Source organism: Convolutriloba macropyga, chromosome 14, assembly GCF_964194025.1.
Source record: "Convolutriloba macropyga chromosome 14, txConMacr16.3, whole genome shotgun sequence".
NCBI lineage: Eukaryota > Metazoa > Xenacoelomorpha > Acoela > Convolutidae > Convolutriloba > Convolutriloba macropyga.
This window is the reverse complement of record NC_134481.1, coordinates 3,130,043-3,152,422: the sequence shown is the minus strand read 5'-3', so window position 1 is coordinate 3,152,422 and position 22,380 is coordinate 3,130,043. Positions and strand designations below refer to the sequence as shown.

Sequence of the window (22,380 nt, the reverse complement as noted above, 5' to 3'; positions counted from 1 at the left end):
GCAGCTTGTTCTTGTTTCTCGGCCTCTTCGCGTTTTAGTTTTGCCATTAGAAATTCATGTTTACGCTGGCTATACATTGATGATGTTGTCCGGCGTGAACTTCTCTTAGATTGCCCTTGAGGATTAACGCCCTCACATACGGTGTCTCGGTCAGCAACTGAGTCAATATAGCTTCTAGCCGCAAGCAAGAATTTATCATTGTTCTTGGTTACATCATCCAACCATTGCTCAAGGACAGGGTAAATTGAATCTGGGTCCTCCGCTTTACTGGCTAAGTCAAACAGTTCTTCATTCTTCTGCACTAGTTTACTGAAAACATCCTTCAACTTAGAAACCAAGCGTTCAACTTTAACCCTCCTGTCTTGACGATCTGTGGCATCTGTGATGTCCTTATGGATGTTACATAACTCAGATTCTAGATTAGATCTTGCATTAAAGAGTTTTTTTCAATTTTTCTTGCTGTTCGGCCATGATATTGAAATGGCTAATTTATCAATGAAGAGTACTTTCAGCCAAACACGTGGAATGAGGGTTATACCGAACCCAAATGACGACGACTTGATAATCAAGACGTCGAAGAGCAGAAAAGAAATTACCGAGTAATGAATTACTCGGCGAAAGTGAGTAAGAAACTATAGAGTGCGTCTAACGTGCTTGAAAGCAACGTGAGACTAAACAGGGACACATGCAACCGGGGAAAGAGGACTGAGTGGACGAAGCACGACGAAACGGGGAACGAGGCGGACGGCGCGGGAAGAACGGGCGAACGGCGCGCAACGCAACAGGGAACGGAACGGAACTGGCGAAAACGCGGAAAGTAAACGGGCGACGCAACGGACGGGACGGAAACGCTAAACGAGCGACGCACGAAGAAACGAGACGGGCTGAACGGAGGCGTTGAGCGAGTAGCGCGCAACGAAACGGAAAGGCGGGTCGGAACGGGCGGGAGACGATTACGCAGCGAGCGGGGAGGTCGAGAACCACTATGCTAGCAGACCACAGCAACAAACTCAACCAAACAAACTAGCCGTAACTCCCGAACAAACTTAAGTCACACCCTAGGTAGAAGGAGAGATGCTACTGCAAGAGACAAACTAGCACAAGCCATTATGAGGCTTAACATATGAAAATAACAAACTAAATTGCGGCAAATAGTAGTATACTAAAAGGATGAAAAGAGCAAGAAAATTACTAGCCGTAACTCCAGAACAAACTTAAGTCACACCCTAGCAATAATCAAACCTAAACAACCGATCAGCATACCAACAATAATAAACAAACTACAGCAAATATTAATTAATATGCAGCGCTTTTGTAGTCTATGAAAGCTGGAAAAGCGAAGAAACAATCTAGCCGTAATTCGAGAATAAACTTAAGTCACACCCTAGAAGGCAAAAGCCCTAAACCAACTAACATTATACAATTACACGCAAACATACAGCAGCAAAGATCACTATATTACAACAGGGGTGCTAGTAAATTAGTAAGTTGGAAAAGCCCAGGAACCAACTAGCCGTAACTCTAGAACAAACTTAAGTCACACCCTAGAAAGCAACAAGACCAAAGCAACTAACCAGCATACTAGCTTAATCAACATACTGCAACGAAAACACACATACTAGATCACATATGACATAATACATCGAATCCGGAGAAGTAGTGAAGAAAACGAAAAGCGAAGTTTTGGGAGAGCGACGTTATTGGAAAAAAAACGGAACACGGAGAATTGGAAAGATAAAGAACGAAAAGAACGCGGACGAAAAACGGTATATAAACGAGCGACGAGAAAAATTATGGGAATTCGATGATTTTTTTGTAGGCCGGAGGTTGTGAAAATTTTCACAACTTTTTCTGTGTAATAAGTTTCACTCAATTAACGAACCTTCTAGATGAAAAATCATAATTATGACAAATTTGTCAGAATTTTATGCTTCTGTCCAATTTTTTCAAATTTTGGTCTATTTTTTGCAAATTCTTGATTACGGAACGGTAATCCAGTAAACTGGATGGTTTTAAGCTCGAAAATATGGTTTATCAATATTTGGGATTAATTTTCTGAAGTTTTTAGAAGTCCATCAAAATTGACCAAAAATTTTCAAAATTGGACAATTTAGCATAATTTTTTCTCTATTTTCTCACTATCAGATGTTATTATTTAATATACGAACCGACTAGATCACTTTTTACAAATTTTCGACAATTCGACTAAAAATTTTCAGAATCGATTTTTTTTCGTCTGAAAAATTATGTTTGTGGGGGGGGGGGGGGGGGTTTAGGGTGACCGGTTATCTAAATAGCGTAATTCTTACAAATTTCCCTTTAAAAATTACGGAGCTCTTGAGATTTCCGCGCTGAAAACCGCGGAACTCCTAATTTAGGATTTCCGCGTTGAAAATCACGGAATTCTTAAGATTTCCGTATCGAAAATCACGGAATTCTTAGGGATTGGAGTTTGCCGTCTAAAGTAACTTTAATATCAATTTAAGACTGGCAAAATTTGAGAAAAATTAGGTCCGTCTTACAGTTTTTTTGTCAACTGAGGATGTCATAACGTCACACCACGTGTATTTAGTTCCGGCCGACAAGGCAGTTCTAAAGAGAAAGAATCTCTTTACCAAATAAAGACAAAAACATTTGGTCAAAACTTGTCATCAAAATTTTTTTCCCTTTGAAGAATTAAAAAAGAAAGAGGCAATGTGTACAAACCATAGCACGCATCAATTTTCAGGTCGTTCCTAATTATCAGTATTAATGTTACACGTAGCATATGCATAGAGTAGTAAAAAATCATATTTGCTGCAGCATTTGGATCTAAAATTACTCAAATGAAAAAGTAAAGAAACTGAAAATTTGTGTCGCCTGCTAACAGGTACTGAAAATTAAAGTTTAATTGCTCATTTCATATCATAGATAGTTCCTGTTTCAAGAGTCATTCAACTAAATTACCTCAATACCGTTAATATCGGAACATTACGAAGAGATGATTTTGCAAAATGACTCTTCTGCGCTATCTTCAGCAGGTCTGAGCTTCTCAATCTCGGTTACCCTTCTGTCTAATAACTGCTGCAATGAAAAAATTGGATTGAAAAGATCAAAATTTAAATTTTCTTCTGCACTGTATCGTCCAAATATGGTTTTATTTCTCCTCATGTAAACTACAAATGGAATATAATAATGCCACGCTAGAGGACCGATTGAATTTGTTGTTAATAGGACTACTAGAATAGACAATAATAAAAAATAATTAGCAAACATTAATTAAGACCAAATCTAGATGTCTATATTAATAAATTACAACAACAAAAAATTCGCATCAGATAAAACCTGAACAAAACAAAATAAGCCATACATCATGAGAAAATGATATTGGACCTGTCCTCAATGCGACTGGGTAACACTTCGACAAAAGAGCAATAATGTGGGAAAATTGTGCCAGATTGGATGCAACTGAGACCTGTCATTATATAGCGTATGTCATAAGACAACAAAAAGACGAACAAATTTCAGCAAAAAAAAACAGTTCGTTTAAACTTTGCGCAAAAACGGCAGTGAAGCCGTTAAAACCATAAATCTGTCACTAAAAGCATCAAAATTGAGCATCATTTCAGCCAATGGCACCTATCGTTGATGTTATAATATAAAATGAAACAAAAATCATATAAAAAGTCCAACTATATAAAAGTCTAAAACAGTTTTTGAAATGTTGTAGTGACAGTAGTAACAAAATCGAGGAAGAAATGGTTTAAACAAAATAAGTTATGGGGATTGATTAATAGCTTACTAGACACGGGTATTGACTTGCCTTTACAGAAACTAAGCTACAAATCGACCAAAAAGCTATTTGAAATATGGCGACTCTCAAAAACCCAAATGTTTTTGAAAGCAAATACTTTCAAAAGTTTTAAATAAACCCCTACTTCTCATTATGTGAACATCAACCGGTCTTTCATATGAAACGACAACCTCGTAGAAACCAGAAAAAGACCCAAAAACTGAACAATATAGAATTCTCGAAAGCTTTTTTATGAAATTAAATGGTTGAAACAATGGTTCGAAACATATAACCAACCAACAAAATGAAGACGGAATTAACAAAATTAGTTGAGAATTTCTTTTTGGTGAGACTGAGTTACATGGTTACCAAATTAAAAGCAAAAAGGAGACAGCTGAAAAGAATAGCCAATATACAACGTACAACAACAAAAACAGACAAACGTAGACTAAAATATTTTGTTAAAAATCCACTAAGTTTTGCGCGAGAACTGTGTCTCAACCCAAAAGCAGAAGTTTCTCAACAAAAACGATCAGAATTTTCACATACGCCAAATTGGTGCTGTTTTTTCAATTTTCATTCCTTCATTTGGATCTGTCATAACCTGATAATTTGACGAGCAAACAAAGTGAATTTTTAAAATTTTCTTTTTTTCTCAAAATACAAAACAAAAGGAAAAATCGTAGTATCAAAACCAAAAAACTCTTAGTTAATTGAACGAAAAAATGTTATAGGCAAAAAATTATAATTCAAAGAAGATGAGTTTCTGCGTGTTTTTTATGACACTACGCCTGAACTTGAGAGAAATAAGATAAAATAGTGGAAGAGTTCATAAAACAAATTAACATAAAGTCATAAGAGACTTAAGATAACAACTGAAAACCTTTTCTAGTTTCAATAATGTCTCTCATAAAAACCAATTGTATCTTTGATTGAGGAGACTAAGTCATTGGACTACAAGAAAAATATTGGACTACAATTGAAAGCAAAACATAATTAAACCAAAAAATATTACGAAAACAATGAGTCGGCCATAAAAACTATGAACTTAACTCTGAAACCTTAATATTTGTTCCTTGGGCCTCATTTTTGGTATCTTTAAATAATTGAGCTCTGGTTTGAGTTTTATTTCAGTAATTTAGATAAAAAAAACAAAAAGCAGACATTTTTTTTAAAAAGTCAGCGCACCATTAAGATCTAAAAAGTTTCAACCGTAAGGATCTATGGTGAGATGAAGATCAGCCCTGATATTGCTGCGCGGCTACAAAACACTCAATTGTTGAAATGATTGCAAAATAAATCAATTTTCAAACACAAGTTCTCAGCATATCAAAAATAAATTGTGCATTTTGTACACTTATTGAGTTTAAATTTTAGCTAAAAATTACTAATCTGAAAACTACTATATTAAGCAAAAGAATAATTAATCTGTGTTAGTTCTAATCTGCGATCTTGCTTCGCATATTCGAGGAAACTTCATTACTCGGAGCCAGTAATTTATACCTCTACTAACGGCGCTATTTTTCTAATTAGAATATAGTAGTTTTCTACATTCTTATCATTAAGAAGCAAAACCGTTTTTGCGGATCTGCTTAGCAAGCTCCCAGAGCAGATCTAACACACGTTAGTACAATTAGCTTACACATTTTTAGCTTAATAACACATCTAACACATTTTAGCTTAATATGCACTTAAAATATGAGGTCGATATGAGTTAAAAAACATTAAACATATGGTTAGTAATCTATCCCCTCTACCAACGAAGCTAGCACACACACGCACACACACATATATTACTATGTAATCAGTTATTATATTAGCAATAATTTGCAGGAATATCTGACATATTTCTTGGCGAATTGTTTCTCTTGGAGAAAAACAAAAAATTGAAAATTTTAAAAATTTCTTTCATAGCGTATTGACAAAACTAGTCGAGCAAATTAAATTTTATTTTGCTTTCAGAGTTGAAAATATGACGGAAGTGTTGAAAATTGATGGGATTCAGTTCGTGATCATATCGAACGTCCGTAAATTAACGTTTACGGACGTTCGATATGATCAGTAAAAAAACAAGTATATAAGATTTTTTTTCTTACGATCTCTTGTGGTCTGAAACAGGATACTTTTTGCGTATGAAGCAGATTATACCGACAATTTAGTACGTTTAAAGTCGAAATTTTATCGAGTAACCCCTGCGCGCGTTTTAAAATTCTTCTACATAAATAATTACAAAGTATTAATATTGACTGTGCGTGCCCTTGGGTAGCAAAAAAAACGCATCTATGAACTGGGGGGGGGGGGGAGGGAGGGGGATGAGGAGGAACCCTTGGGCTGGAAAAAGAACCCTAGTGTCAGACTGGCTTCCTGGGTCGAGGAGAAATCGGAAAAACATGTAAGATAAGCGGTGAAATGCTGTTTTTTTACCGCAAATTTCGTACAAAATTTTGCGGTGAAATGCGGGGAAATTATGTAAGCGGTGAACATACAGAAATTCGCCACATTTCACCGCTAAAATTTGCAATTTCACCTCTTACTACAAATTACCGGCCTTGCATGGGTTCGAACCTCCCATCCCCTGCATGTCAGACCTGGTTCTTCCACTGCTCCACTTCTCACTAACGTCTACCCGTGTTGAGAAAATGTGACTAAATCGACGCAAGAATTGTTGTTTTTTGCCAATTTTTGTCGCTTTTGTCGGTTTTTAATGTAGGAACTGTTGATTATGGTCATTTTTTTCAATATTGTTGGTATTTGATGTGTCGATCATTGTCGCTTTTTGTCGGCATCGTCAGTGTCAAATTGATTTAAATACAATAGAAGTATGGTAAAACTAAGTGAGAGATGGTGCAGAAGGTGGCTAGTAGACTATGGGTAGTAGGTTCGAGTCCAGACAAGGGCTGTCCATTTTGTAACATTTTTAGAAGAGCAAAAACCGACGATTCTTACGTTTATATACCGACGAAAACCGCTCAAAACGACAAAAAAACTTTATGGCTTTGATCGGTTTTGGCGAAGTAAAAACCGACGAAAACCGACGATTTCTTATGTTTGAATCCGAAGAAATTCTCAACGCGCTTAATTTCACCTGCTACTAACTTCTAACTTGTAATTTTACCGCCACCAGGCAATAAATTATTTTTTCGCCGCATTTAACTCCTGATTAATGTAATTTCACCGCATTACCGCTTATCTTACAAAGTTTTCCGCATTCATCGCTTATCTTGCATATTTTTTGCGTTGAATGACGGTGACCCTCGACCCGGGTTTGCAGGAAACTAAATGAGAATATTTCAGGGAAAATTTGGACAGGAGAAGATAGGAACCAACTGATGTCATAATTCCACCAAAATGAACTAGTCGAAGTAGATGTCTCAAGTGATGATGAAAATGATGAAGTGGTTGGTTGAAGAGATGACGTCATTTTTGAATAATATCATGAACGAAAGAAGAAAACGATGAAAAAATTGCAAGCCGGTTAAGTATTTGCAGAAAGGTCTTCTTGTTCCGCTCGGCTAATATTGGAGTATGAATGTGATGAAAAATCAGTAGGAAAGCAAAACTGCTTCCTCAATTTCGAGTTAGTTTTCACATGGGGTTATATACACCACTCTCTGCTATTATTTGACAACAAAAAGTTACTGTTATGACTATTATAAATTGACTTGAGGGGAAACTGAATAATGTCTTTTGTTTATTTTTTCTATTTTTTCTAATAGGCGCATAATTTACATTCCGACAACTATTGATTAAAACAATGATTAGTCAAATAGATATGGTTACAGGCTTGTAATTTGATTCTGATAAATAAAAAATTTAAAATTGCAAAAGTGAACAATTGAGAGAGGTCTAGTTTCTGAACTCAGCCCTAATGTTGTGTAGGTAGAATTGCTGACGGCAGCTCATTTTCCGAATCGAGATCTCAAGATGCAAAGTTTCTTGCAAGATCTACCCAGGTTTTGGTCCAGACCCAAACTGAGCTATGATCATACCCAATCGAGCGCACACCCCTGTGTTCCCAGACCGAAATTACAGGGTCTGGAAAGCGGTTCGAGCGCACAATAGTCTGGACCATGGTCTGATTTTGGTCTGATCAGAGGTCAATTCGGTCTGGACGGTCTGATCATAGTCTTTTTAGTCTGGACCATGGTCTGGGTTCTGTCTGATCAGAGGTCAATTCGGTGTAGAAGGTCTGATCATAGTCTTTTTAGTCTGGACCATGGTCTGGGTTCGGTCTGATCAGAGGTCAATTCGGTCTGGAAGGTCTGATTTCGAGTGCATTATTTTTTTAATTTTTTGTTTTTTTATTGAGGGATGTTGGCTCTGCCAAGAGGCAACAATAAAGCAGCCGGTCCGATCAGAGACTCATCTAAAGTCCGATTTTTTGTTTTTTTTAAATATATTTAATTGAAAGATTCTTGCAAGATCTATTTAATTGAAAGATTCTTGCAAGATCTATTTAATTTTCGACTTAAATCTTTAAAAATATATATTCATGCTAACTGCTTCTAGGAGAAATAAAATAAGCATTCTAGTTAATTAAAATGGATTAAAGTATTTGAGTTCTATCCTTCATCTGTTTTGTCCAAAAACAAATAAAAAATAACCACACTTAAACTTTCTTAGTTTTGCATCTCAAACTTTTTGACCTACCTTAATTTGGTTTAATCCTAATTCAAATCAATTTTAAAAAATGCATTCAGAAGCTCAACTCATATAAAATGTTTGATAATTGTTTGTAGATTATATTTACAATTGTACCGATATCTATTCGGGAATGTTTTGTCAGGAACTATTTTGTCTGCTTTTATTAGACTATTCTCGGACTGTTTTATTTGAGACTGTTTTGCCACGGATCATATTTGCAAGCAGTTTCAAGTATTATAAATACGATTGGTAAGATAATTACCCGGGTCACCACTTCTTAGTTGTAATGCAATGATCATATATGATGTCATACAAATCGTAACGTATTTCCTAGTACGATCCTTGCGTGAATGCTAAGAAATCATACATGATCTTTGTCTGATTACCAAGAAGAAATCATATATGAACCCAGTGTGACTACCAAGAATCATACATCTATTTTTCATAAATATGTGATTTCCTATATGATTCTCCGGCTTCACATTGTGTTCCGCTAAAAACCCTAGCGTCCAATTTGATATGCATATATGGGCACAAAATAAACGAGTAAATCCAAATAAATAACTAATGTTCTGATAAACTCTGAAACCAGTTAATACCTCTAAATGCTCATTTATAGAAAACATTTTTGAAAATGTTTGCATATAACCTCAAATTCGCTTTTTGAATATGTTCAAATTGCAAAGATATGCTTTTAGCGCACACAAAAAAATCAAATGTTGATTGCAAATGCAGTAGAATAATTTAGTATTTCCTCTGACTATAGTATTTGAGAATTTGCGGCACTAGCCAATGTTTTATGTGCCATATATGTGCCATATATGACCTTGTATGTTTTCCAAGAATTTTTTTCAAATTCAATAAAAGAAGAAAATTAAACACTTTTGGCGTTGAAAATTTTTGTAAGAATTTTTTTCTAGGAAATCATATATGATCCTTGCATGAATGCCACGAGTTCATACAAATCATGTCGGGCCTAGTATGATTACTAAGAATCATATATAACCTAGTCTGACTACTAAGAATTGTGTATGATGAGCATTCCAATTTCACACCAAATTCCAATTTCACTAAAAGAAAAACCTTCTCTGCTATATATACTCAATTACGCTGCATAAATACTCCTATTCAAGAAAAAATGCTCGAATTTGTCAAAGTTTTCCACGATAACTGTTAGCAATTAAACAGAAATCCACGAAACCAATTTGTAACTAATTGCATAATGCGCACTCGTAGTACTAATTGCGAATTGTGGAACAAGAAGGCCAATTTTTCCTGAGAAAATTTGGATATTAAATTAGATGTCATTAGTAAATATTAACATTATTCGGAAAATCAATTTTAATCCAATTGTAGAAATTGTCACTGTTGTCCACAACAGAATCAAAGGTTGCGTTTTGAGGTGTATTGTTGAAGTATAAAGTTCTGCAATATTTAGGGTACTATGTTCTTGGTTACTATTCTGTTCAGCTTTGAACTATAGGCTAACATTAATTTGATCAACTTGCATTTCTGGGCAATACGTTTTACATCAGGGCTCTCGATACCATCCGGTAGATTAATTGTTGAAGTATAAAATTCGAGTTGATCATTGCAATGCGAATGAAGATTATCGACTTTGACATGTCTAAACGTCAGTTTACGTATGCAATTGACCAGTTTTTACGCACTCGAATTGAGTACTTTGACCTGGAAAACTCATGTTCTTTTTATATAAAATGCTGTTGCACCTTTTGCAGAACTTAGTCTTAATTTAATCACCTTTTGATCTGTAAAAGTTGTTTTAGCATTCTTTGTACGCTTTTATGTTCTCCCCTAACAAGGAATTGAGTCTCTTGCTACAAATACTACCACTACTAATTGCTTCATTGCTGATTGGGTGGTAAGGTCCAGTCTTCAAGGGCGAACCCGTAGCATATATGGTAAATTGACCCCTCCCCATTTCGATTGTCATAATAGGTGTTCAGGGGCCGACACACACTTCCCTTGTTCACATACTTTTTGTAGTCCTCGATAGAAACAGTCATTGCTCCCAAACTTGCGTCATGTTTATGTGGATCATACTCGCGTGCCTCGATCGAAACTTTCCCCATATCCATTGGAACCCGTATGTACTGTTTGAATCGAGTCATGAAATGAATTTTGACCCCGTCGTTCATTTCCATGTAACCCCCGTCAGGAGGGCAAATTGCGACGTGGTCGTGCGCTTGTTGGTTCTCGATTGTATGTTGCAGATAGACATCGTCATCGCCTTCTACCGAATTCGCAATCCACTGAAAAAGGGCATTCACCGCCTCGACCATCCCGGCAGCTAATTCCAAAGCCTCCGCGGCCAGTTCCAACTCAGGGTTCTGAGTCATTGCCAGGATGGCGCCAGTCGCCTCCATGATTGATGCAGAAACGTCGAACAGGGTGTCGGCAAGATCCTTGTTACAGTTGCACGACGACAGTTGGCAACTCAACGCAAAAATGCGCAACGTCGGCAGTCTCTGAGAGACCAAGCGGTACCTGTCAACAATAAAAGTCCCAAATGTGTTTCGTTTTGAATTCATCATGACAGAAACAAAGCTCGTTGAAAATTTATGCTCGAGAAATTAAAATACTAGACTGGTTACAGTTTTAATTGATGATCATATCACAGTACAAAGCTACCTCGATTGATTAAAATCTTGCATGTAATTCTGTGAAATTTTCACTCAGAAGAACAATTTTTCAAATAATTTAATTTTCAAAATGAGTGTTATTTAATCTATTTAATTAGCTCAAAAATTTATTTAATTAGCTCTTTTATAGCTCACAAAGTTTCGGGAAATTAGCATTTCGATCAGAAATTTTAATAAATAATTTGAATGAATTTTTATAGGACTAAAAATAATTGGAAGTCTTTGAGGGCTTCTTCGCTTTAATTACATTTTAAATTTTCCCGCTGTACATATAACATTGTGCATATAAAGTTTTCAGCTTGCTTTTACTAACACAAGGTCACCAATTTTTTTTTTATAAAATCCTTTTCTATGATTTTTTTACTTTTATAAATCTCCTTATAAACTGTATTGTTTTTTACAATTTTCATGTTTTTGTTATGTGTATTAGAGGAAATTACCAATCCCGGGTCGAGGTTTTGGGGTAAATTTTTGTAAGAAATGCGGTGAATGCGGTGAATTTGTGTAAGAAATAAGGTGATTGCGGTGAATGCGGTGAAAATAAATATTTCACCGCATTTCTTACAAAAATTCACCGCATCGACTTTTGTGGCAAATTAATGTGGAAATGCGGAAAAAGCAAATTAATAAAGAAATGCGGTAAAAGCGGTGAATGCGGTGACAAAAATTAATTCACCACATTTCACCGAATTTCTTACAAAAATTCTTGCAAATTTCACCGCATTTCTTACAAAAATTCGCGGCATTTGATTTCCAAAGTTTATTCCATCTGATTTAAATTCGCAAGAAATTTCAAAGATGTAAGTGACAGTTAGCGCAGTGGATTAAGCTGTAGAAGGCATGCAGGAGGTCAGAGTTTCGAATCCGTGTGTGGTCGATTCTTTTTTGTAAGAGTACTGAGAACGCGGTGAAAATAAATAATTCACCGCGATTCACCGCATTCACCGCAAAAAGATGTAAGAAGTACGCGGTGAAAATTTTTTTCTTCACCGTATTTCACCGCATTTCTTACGAAAAATCACCGCCAAACCTCGACCCGGGATGTTCTTTTCACTCCCCCAAGTACGAACTATGCGTTGTTATAAAACAGGCTACCGTGTGATAAAATCACATGCGCTTGAGGAAACATAAAAAGTTACATTCCCACTGACTAGCAAGGTGACAGAATAGATTTTTCTTACTATTAATCCTGATTTTCATCTGATTGTCTATTGGATCTTTTCCGTTTGTGCCCACAGTTACTGAACACGTCTCATTTCATAGTAAATCATTGTGGAAAAAATGGCACATGCTTCTGGAGGGCGAAAATATTATGCACCCAATATGCTAGGGGGGGGGGGGGTACAAGCTGGCAAGATCCTTTATGTTTTTCTTGGTGAAAAAAATCTGTTTTATAAAGCTTGACTGTGACAAGAGAAAGTCTCGCCACGTCACAACAATGTTAAAAACTAAAAAAAAAATTACTTGTGATAGCTTAATAACGGCAATAGCTTATATTGAATTTTATCTTAAAATTAATTTTAACCAATCACTTGGCTTTGCGACGCCTCCAACGTGTCTCACTTTTATGTAGAAATTCAACCCAATCTTCACGTTTTGTAATTTTCAATTCATTTTTCCATTCTTTAAACATCCGATCACATTCTTTCATTTTTCAAAAACTATTAATGACAGTTGTAGAGCTAAGTGGTCAGTTAACAGTTGTAGCTTTTGTACTAACATATTTAGAGAACCAAAGGATCCGAATTTCATTTGAAATTGAAGTTAAGAATTCAAATTTGCAGATTAGTGAAAGAAAGTTTTCTTTAAAATATACTGTAAAAACAAGGCGGCTCGTTAATGTGCGGTTGCACATGATGTTCCGACCCGACCTCATCTACATTTTTGACTTAATTTTCAAACAAATGAAGAAATAAAAAAAGACATTCGAGTTTAAAACAATGTTTACACAACCCATCTACTAATTGAATTCCATAATGCCATGCCTTATTACAACGCCAATGAGACCTGACCTTAAAGAGACTACGAGACAAAAAAACAACCAAACAAACAAAGCAAAAACGAAAATTTTACGGCAAAAACCGAATATCTAACTTTAAAAGCACAGCAGATGGAAAGTTTTATTAAGGAGACTAAGTTACAAGTCAACAAAGAGAACGATCAATGCGGCGAATTTCAAAAATTAATCATCATTTATTATACCAAGAAATTTCAAAAAGTCTTAAAAATCATTAGCTTTTATCTTAACAATCCATGATAGATTAGTAAAAATTTACTACAAAACCAAATGGCTTGTATTTGGGTAGTTTAAAACTTAGAAACGAACCAAAGAAAAACTTAAAAAATTAGAAACGGTTTGCGAAAACACAAACTATTGCTACCATTAAAATCATTAGCTATTATCTGAATATTATGTATTTTCAATTCAAATCTTATTTCTACAAATTCAGCTGCAGGAATTATACTGAGAGATTTAATAAGTTTATTTGGGCCACATTTGTAAACCATTGGGATCTGTTACTACGCGATTGTTCTGAAAGAAGAGAAAAAGAAGCGCAAAAAATGACCACTCAAAAAACATTTAAAAACGCATATTGTCCAACAAACAATGCATCGGTGACAAATAATATCAGTAGATATGTTATTTTTTGGAATACAAGAAATTGGATGTGACCTCTCATTGATGAAAAAAAGTTACAATTTGACGAAAAGAACAACAAAAACTGAAAGTGTTTGAGAACGTATATCCTAAACTTTGAGAATAAAGGCTAAAAACTGACTAAATGATTCGGGTAACATCATTTATCCTCAATTACTAGCTTAAGGGACTTGTCAGCAATTTACGGCTACCTAAAGAACAAAAACAGGCAAAAACAGCAATTTCAAGAAAAAAATTGAGCGAGAAAAGTGTCGAAGACATTAGAAAACGAAGTTTTCACTAACAAATTTTGTATATTCAATTAATTTTTTAACAGCAATGACATTCCTCTATTTTATCAATACAATCAATACAAAAAATCAAATTTGAACATATACATTAGAACCATGAAACTTTTGAGAAAACTTGTAGTATCAACGACATTAATTTCACTAGCTTTCAACGAAATCCATTAAATACGTTAAATTATGCCCCATGGGAAAACAATTTTGTTTGCCAATCATATTTGGTCAATAAGATCTTACAACAAGATTCTGAAGGTGAAAACAACAACAAAGACAGGCAAAAACCAAAAATTCAATAGAAAAGTACCAGAAGAAAGTGTCGAAGCAATTTAAATCATAAGTTCTTCTCTGAAAACTTTATATATGATCCGTTGAACGTCTTCCTTAAACCAATGAGAACCAAGAGTATTAGGATAATATGATAAGATTTCAAAAGGATCCAAAAATAAGAAAAAGTAACCGAAAGTTTTTAAAAAAAATATGAAAACTAGTGGCATTGAAGTTTTAAAACTAAAAGGTAGAAGATGAAAACGCTAACCAGATTAAATTTGGCTGCACTAGAAATAAAAATGGATCATGCAAGTTTTAAGAATGACTAACACTCCACGAAAAAAAATTTAGGATCGGTTAATGTTCAAAAAAAATTTCGAAAAACTTCTTTTCCAAACTTAACAGCCATTAAACACAAAAGCTTTTAACGGAGGCCGGAAATAAAACAATGGCAGAAAAAAGATGTTTGTCACGCATATATAATCAGTAAGAGATCACAATCAGTCTTAAGACTAAGAAAACAACAACAAAAACAAGCGAAAACCAAAATTCAGTAGAAAAGTTGGAAAAGAAAATTTCGAAGCCATTAAAACCATTAGTTTTTTCTGTACAATTTATCTGTGATCCTCTAAATCTCTTTTCCAAGTCAATAGTAGTAGAATAATATTTGGATAATGTGTTTAATATTTGTGTAATGTGATAAGGCTTCAAAAGTAACCAATAATACAGAAATATCTAATTTCTTTTTTATTTTTTGAATTCTGGTGCTATTGAAGTCATATAAACAAAACTTAGAAGATAAAACGGCTAACAAAATTTTTTGTAGAAAGCAAATGGGTTCTGTCAATACTGAGATTGACCAACAGTTCACAAAATTTTAAAGAATCGTTAATGTTCAAAAAAAACTTTTGAAAAATTATTTTTAAACTCTTGACAGACATTAAACTCAATAAATTTCAACAGAAGTCAATAAACACGCTCTAGTATGCTTCAATAGGAGTATGGGGATGTTTCCTATGGATAGACGATCAATAAGACATCACAGCAAGTCATATGACTATGAAAACAACAACAAAATCAGACAAAAACCAAAAATTCACGTAAGAAGTGCAAGAAGGAAAGGACGAAGCCATTTGAAATCATAGGATTTTCTCTGAAAACTTATCTTTGATCCACTGGACGTTTTCTTTAAGCCAATAGGAGCTGTCAATTTTAGGATAATGTGATAAGATTTAAAAAGTAACCAATAATATGGAAAAATTCAAAAAAAAATTTGAAACTTTTCGAAACCTTGTATCATTGTAACCATATTAATAAAAGTTAGAAGATAAAACCGCCAACTAGATCGAATTGGGTTACAGCAGGACGGACGAGGGTGCTTTCATTACAGAGAATGGCAGAGAGATCACGATAACAAATTTATGATTGGTTAATGTTCGAAAAAATTTTCGAAATTTTTATTTTAAATTCTTAAAGTCTTAACACCCATAACTGTCCACTCAAAGCACTAAATATGCTCACTTAAATCTCCTTACGGAACGTAATGCACTGTTAGTCACTGAGTTTATGCCATAAGACTGCAAAAAATTAGCAAAACAACAAAAAGAAATTCAAAATTTTATTTAAAATTACGAAAACTCAGAGTCGAATTTTAAAAAAAACACATGACCAGTTCCTTGAAAACGATCTTTTTTGTTCATTTGGCTTCATTTGACTGTACAGGAAGTTTGTCATTAACGGAACTTCGATATGAAAAGTGATTTGTCTCTAGGTGACTTAAAAAAAAAACAAAAAAAAAAGTAGAAAAGTTTTATAAAAAAAAAGAGCTCTCCGATAGATTTCGAATTTTTTTGATTTTGAAGCTCCCTATGAGACCAGAACTAATCTTTTTGATTGCCTTTAGCCTATTAGGAACACGAAATTGGTTCATTTTTTGCCAAGAAATTTAAGTTTGAAATACTGTTTTTATAGAAAATATCTTAATTTGAAGAAAAATCACACTAAAAGTGATCAAATGTCCCGTGTTCACACAAAACTTCAATCCTCGATAACTCCTTGAAAAAAACGAAATCAAAAAATCCTTTTAATTTTCGAATTCTACGCTGGACCAGCTTTTTAAGGATACCACTCACATTTCTCTGCGATGAATATATCGATCGGCCAAAATTGACTGAACAAAAAAAACCCATTTGAGTATATAGTTCCTTCCCCCACAAGTGGGGTCGGAACAAAGAGTTCAAATCAACCAGATTTCTCCCTCACTGATAGCAAAGCAGCCAATTATTTATAGCGGTTTTATTCAAGAAGTGAAAGTATATTTTTTGTAAATTAGTCTGTTTTTGTAGTCTATTTTTAGGCAATTTTCGTTAGTGAAAGTCTATAGGACACTAAGTTCAGGAAAAAAAATAGACTTTCACTTCTTTGACTCTAAGTTCAAACTTTCAAACTAAGCTCTCTGTCTCTACATTTTAGTGACTAATGAAATCGTACCCTGGGTTCTCTCGCATGCGCCTTGTGAGCGTTAAATTTATATGCCCATTCAGCGGGGGGCCCGAAAAAGAATAGACCCCCTTTTCAACTTTTTTGAACTCTTATCCACTCTCTCAGGGTAAGCGTAAGCTCGACCAAAGCTCATTTCCATTTTTGGCCATTTTCCTTGAAAAGCTTAACCATCAGGCCAGTCTTTTGTTATCTTAAAATGAAGAGTTCAACCTTGGAACTCACGTTCAGGTGCCAGACCTAAGTAACCTCTGATCAGACTATCGTGTGATTGAAATGACCCATGATCTGTATCCCGGGCGGAAAAGACATGATCCAACCAGCAAACTCGGACTAGTGATCAGACTTTAACTTTATGCACTCCAGCTCATTTTGAGACCCTTTAATTTTGGTCTGGAATCACACCGCGTGCGTTGGTCTTCCCAGGTTTAGACCTCGACTTATGAGAAGATTTTATAATTCTAGTGGGGGGGGGGTGGGTCTTTATTGACTATAAACACAGTCCAGCACTTAGTTAAAGTTTAAAGTCCAGGTAAAGTCTTTTCATGGGTCCAGCTAAGTGATCTCGATCCCAGGTTTCCGCCTGGAATCTCGACCTGGGATTACCTGAGACGATAGTGGGATCCCTCGTTCTTCGAAATGAAGTCTGCTCGTTTGATGCCAGTGTCTGCCAGCGCAATATCGTCCACTTTAATCTGGACCCACCCCAAGTTGTCATCCTCCAGAGGGTTCATAAGGCGGTCTTGTTCCCGGAGTTGCATTTTGACCGTCTCCCCGCAGTGGACTGTGAAGTCCAGATCAATGAATCTCATATTTGCATCTTCGTTCATTTCGAACACCTTCACCATTCGGTTTTAGAGGTCATATCAGTCGTTGCTCTTGGTCAAACAAAATTCCAGTCTTCATCATTTCAACCCCACCCCCAACCTCCCCCCCCCAAAAAAAAAATTACAAATTAGCAAGACGAGTGCGAACTTTCACCATCTCTGTATGCGTTTAAGCAAACAAGATCCGGGCAGGCAAGATAAGTTATAAGGATTTACCGGAAAGATCTTTTCCGTCATTATCACCATCATTATCATTCCCCCAGACGGAATTTACGCTTTAACCTGATTAGCCGCTCACCGCTCAATCAACATATCTGTCGAACTTTTACAACATCTGTGCTGAAATCAAAAGTCACCTTCTCTCGGATCTATTCTGTACCCAAACCCCCCCCCCGCCCTGCGTAGTGAGCGTAAATCTTTTATGACCCCCAGGCGCACGTGCTATTTTCTTACATAGTAACGTGCTAAATAACAACATATAATTTGTAACTGGGGGTCATTAAAAACACTGGGGGTTCGAAACAGAAGAGATCCCTTCTCTCTAGCGTGTCTTTTTGTACTTGATTATATGACCCCTAAAAAGTGAATTCTACTAACATCCCCATACAGGGCGTTCTTCGGGTACATCTGCTGAAAGGTATCATCAGCCCAGATCATGAAATACACCTCATCATAGCCCGCACCCGCAGTTTCCTTGATGCACTCCAAGTTAGTCAGCAAAATGGCCAGTTTTCGTTTTTCAGACATATTTTCAACTTTGCCCAAATTATGATCCAGTGAAAAGTTTTTCTTTTTTATATGTGAGAAAAGTTTGCGAGAATTTTCGCCAGTTCGAATGCTTAAGTTACGATAAAATTGCGATGAAAATTCGACTTTCTGATGAAAATTAATTTCATTGCAAATATGAATATTTAATTTGAATTCACAAGATAGTATTCCTCACAAAATTTTGCGAAAGTTCTGTAAGGATTGCTGAAAAGAAAATATTTTTTGAGCTTAAATTTCTAGTGATCAAAATAATTAAAATTATAGAACATTTTGCAAAATTCTCGCGGTAAAAGGCTGATAGGTTTAGAAGTCTCTGATCTCAGAAATCAAATTTTGACTGACTGTTTGAGCGAGCTGTTAGCTTTCGGAATAAATTGATAACTGTCATCGGGTATCTGAGAACCCTAAATCTAGAACCCTTCAGAGCTAAGTGTCTTCATGTCAACATTATATTGAAAACTTACTCTAAGATCATCAAAAGCCGATTGCTACAGATGGATTCTGGGGGTGTGAGGATAATGTGTTGACTATTTTAACAAATTTGAAACAAATGCAAACTTAAAACTCGAAACTTGAAACTCGAAAGTTAAAATTCTTTCGAACAAAAGTTGCTTTCATCAACCCTTCAGCTAGGTTTCATAAATGGATGAAAAAGATATATAAGAATAGATTTCACTTTCATTTACAAGCGCGCTTTTCCGAAGAAACATTTAATCTAGCAATTACCTCTTAAATACAACTGTTCGACGTCGGTTAAGATGTGTACATTTAAGATTCACTCTAGAAATCAATAGCTTAAAATCCGTATTTTGCGTTGAAATCAAACAAAATTAGTGTTACCGTTTCATCAAATATATTGTCAAAGTTAGAAGCACTTAGATATGATCTTTCATGAAGTTGAGTTCAATTTCATATCAGATTGTGACAACCGAAACAAAAACGAAGATCTGAAATCTAAATTTTTTAAAATCTGTAAAATGTAAAATCAAAATTTTATAACCATAACAAAAATTTGGTAAAAACTTACATTTAACAATCACCTCTTTCTCGAGAAATTTCTGACTATTGATCGGTTACTCCATGTAGATTGACAGATATTTTCGGAAAAAAACTGGACAGTTCGGGAACTTTCTCTCATCTCATATTTTCCCAAAATTTTGAAAGATATTTTTTTGGATATTTGACTGCTATCCTTATAACGCTTAATTAAATAAAAAAACTTAGAAAGAGAAATTTTCTTAATGGAAAGCTTTGCTGGTCAAATTTTATCTCTTATTGGAAGATACCTTTCGCTCTCAAATTTTTACTTATATGGCGGACCTTATATCGCAAACTATTTGTCTGTTTTTTCTGAGAAGTGATTTTTTATTTATTGTCAATAATTAAGCCCAGATAACAACAAATGACTGTCGCTTTTATGATACTTCCACTAAAATTAAAATAAGCGAAAAGCGCTCGATCTTTTACAGAAAAAACAATTATTTCATATTTATCTCTGTTCAATGTTAACATATTCTGTTTCATATATTTAACAGTTCTTTGAAAGATTTTGTATGAATACCTTGACGACTAAGATATTGTACATGTATCATCTGCGAATTATTAAACTTTTGTGCTTTTCATTTTTTACGAGAAACCGTTATATACAGAATAAAAATTAGGAGGACTGTTCCTTGAGAGATTCCTTGGCGAATTGTTGTCCAGTGCAGTCTGAGTAAGGGATTGTTTTCTGTTAGATAGAAATAATTTTGGAAAAATTTTAGATCCTGTTCCAATTTTTTCGAGAAAGTTTTTAAGAAAAATTGAGTTGAACGTTTTTTTGCTAAATCTAAAAAATACAAAAAAAAACGTTTCATTTTAATCTACAAGTAGTTTTATCGATTCCGTCAATGAAATGACAGTGCCATTCGACTATTTAATTTTAAGGAATCTGAATTGATATTTTTTCATTATTTTTGCTCCTCAACCAGCTCTAACATCTGTCGGAGTCAAAACTTTTTAAATATTTTTGAAAAGGTTGGTGTCACTGAAATTGGCCTGTTCTTCACTGATTCAACTCTATCACCCTTTTTGTAAATTGCTATCACATATGCTATTCAAGGACATCTGCAAAAAACCTTGTTTGCAATACATTCGTTAATTCCAAACTTTAATAAGTGCCAGTAGACATTTTACTTTGTTTGAAGTTTCATGCAAGGAGGAATCCAAGACCCGATACTTTGTTCTGTGATAGTTTGTCAACTACATCATACATTTTTTTTCTCTTTATAAATCTGACCGGAAAAATTTTCTCAAACACAAAATTTGGTAACTCAGTTCTTTTCTTTTACCCCTCGCATACGCCTAACCTGGAAAAAGTAATACCTGAAGTGTTAGCCATCTGTTTTTTATGTCTTAAAATGATGTTATTGATCCGAATTTCCGAATTTTAGAAATTTCGTTAATTTTTATCTCTTGATTGATTTTTTTTGTTTATAAAATTCCATCGCTGCTTTAAATCAGAAACACTCTCAGACAATTTTTTGGTATACTCATCGCTTGTTTTTCCTAATTTCCGATTAGTGGCGTTTCTAAATATTTTGTATGTATTATATGCGGAAAGATCTGTTTTCTTCTTCCAAATTTTGAAAAATCGATGCTTTTTGATTCAATAATTTTTTCAGATATCCTCAATTTTGCATGGACATTTTGTTGGATCTCCTCAGTTAAGTTTATATAGGTGCTAATTTGTTCAACACATTTTCAAACAAATCTGAAAACATTTGAATTGTAGAATATGCATTTTTTTGATACATTGCTCTCTCAATCTATTGAGGCATTTTTTTATTCGGTAAAACTCTTGAAAAGTTTTTGGTATCCTTGTAAAGATATCCTACTGTCCTTTTTTGTTAGCAAAATCCAGAGAAGAAAAATGCACCTGAGAAAAACGATCATTTCCAACATTTTTTCTAATATCACTTTATCGAAAATATGATTTTTGTGGTTAAGCAATGATCACTTAAGGTGTCAATGTATCCATTTGTCCAATTTGGCTGGTTTTATTGCCAATGTCTAACCCATTACTGGAAGCGAACTCTGTGAAAAACCGTTGTTTTCGTTTTGTTGAAAAAACCTTAGATTGCAATCTCCGAACGAAGTAGTTTGCTGTCTGTCAATAAATATGCTCTTGAGATTTTGGATGTCATTTAACTCAGAAAAAAATCTCCCTGGTTTTTACTGGAACTATATGAAACATTTATTAGAATTTTTCCTTCAAAATATTCCAGTATTTCAACCCGTAATCGAAAAAAGGTCTATTAATTGAGTTTAAAGAGCTCCCGATATTATATTTGAAAACAATTGGTATCGTTATTACTACTCTATCAACCCTTGACAATTAAAATCAAGAGAAATCAAAATCCTGTTTTTGTGTTGAAACCAAACAAAAAATGAGATTTGCGGTTTCATCAGCTGTCTTTAAAGCTAGAAGCACTAGCTCGGATCTTTCCGGAAGTTGAGCTGAATTTTCTATCATATTGTGACCCCGAAACAAAAACACAGACCTGAACTCTTTGTTTTTAAATCTGTAGAATCTAAATTCAAATTAAATAACCATAAAAACTTTCTTAAACATTTACATTTAACAATCACTATAAAAGCATATGAAATGATTTGTCCCTAAAATACTAGTAAAAACAATTTCTAAAACGCACTTGTCTTTCTATTGGAACAGGTTGGTGAAATTTGATCATTGCTCTTTTCAATTTCTCCTTAAACTTGTTTTTTTTCTTTCGGATTGCTATTGGCAAGTTGTTCCATTTTCTCGAGAACCTTCTGACTAATGATTGGTCACTCCATGCACATTGACACACAATTTTTGGGACAAAACTGGAGAGTTCACGAATTTTTTCTCCTCTCATAATTTCCCAAAAGCTTTAAAAGAGAATTTTTTTGGATATTTGATTGATATCTTTGTAACACTTAAAAACTAACCAAAAACTTGAGAAATGAAATA

The 22,380-nt window shown here is 34.6% G+C and overlaps 2 protein-coding genes across 2 annotated transcripts in view; both read right to left on the bottom strand.

Annotated features, from left to right (window-relative positions):
• LOC142353380 (uncharacterized) overlaps nt 1–7,193 on the bottom strand; it is a 109,381-nt gene extending 102,188 nt beyond the window's left edge. Inside the window, exon 1 of the mRNA XM_075405611.1 lies at nt 7,100–7,193. Coding sequence (XP_075261726.1) covers nt 7,100–7,193 — 94 coding nt within the window. The remainder of the gene's footprint in view (nt 1–7,099) is intronic.
• A 3,024-nt stretch (nt 7,194–10,217) lies between these two features.
• LOC142353289 (uncharacterized) lies at nt 10,218–18,380 on the bottom strand. The gene is made up of 3 exons (XM_075405521.1): nt 18,216–18,380; nt 17,398–17,630; nt 10,218–10,924 (listed from the first exon to the last, which is right to left on the bottom strand). Exons 1-3 carry the CDS (start codon nt 18,363–18,365, stop codon nt 10,282–10,284), a joined length of 1,026 nt encoding a protein of 341 aa, XP_075261636.1. The 5' UTR covers nt 18,366–18,380; the 3' UTR covers nt 10,218–10,281.
• Nucleotides 18,381–22,380: the final 4,000 nt, after the last annotated feature.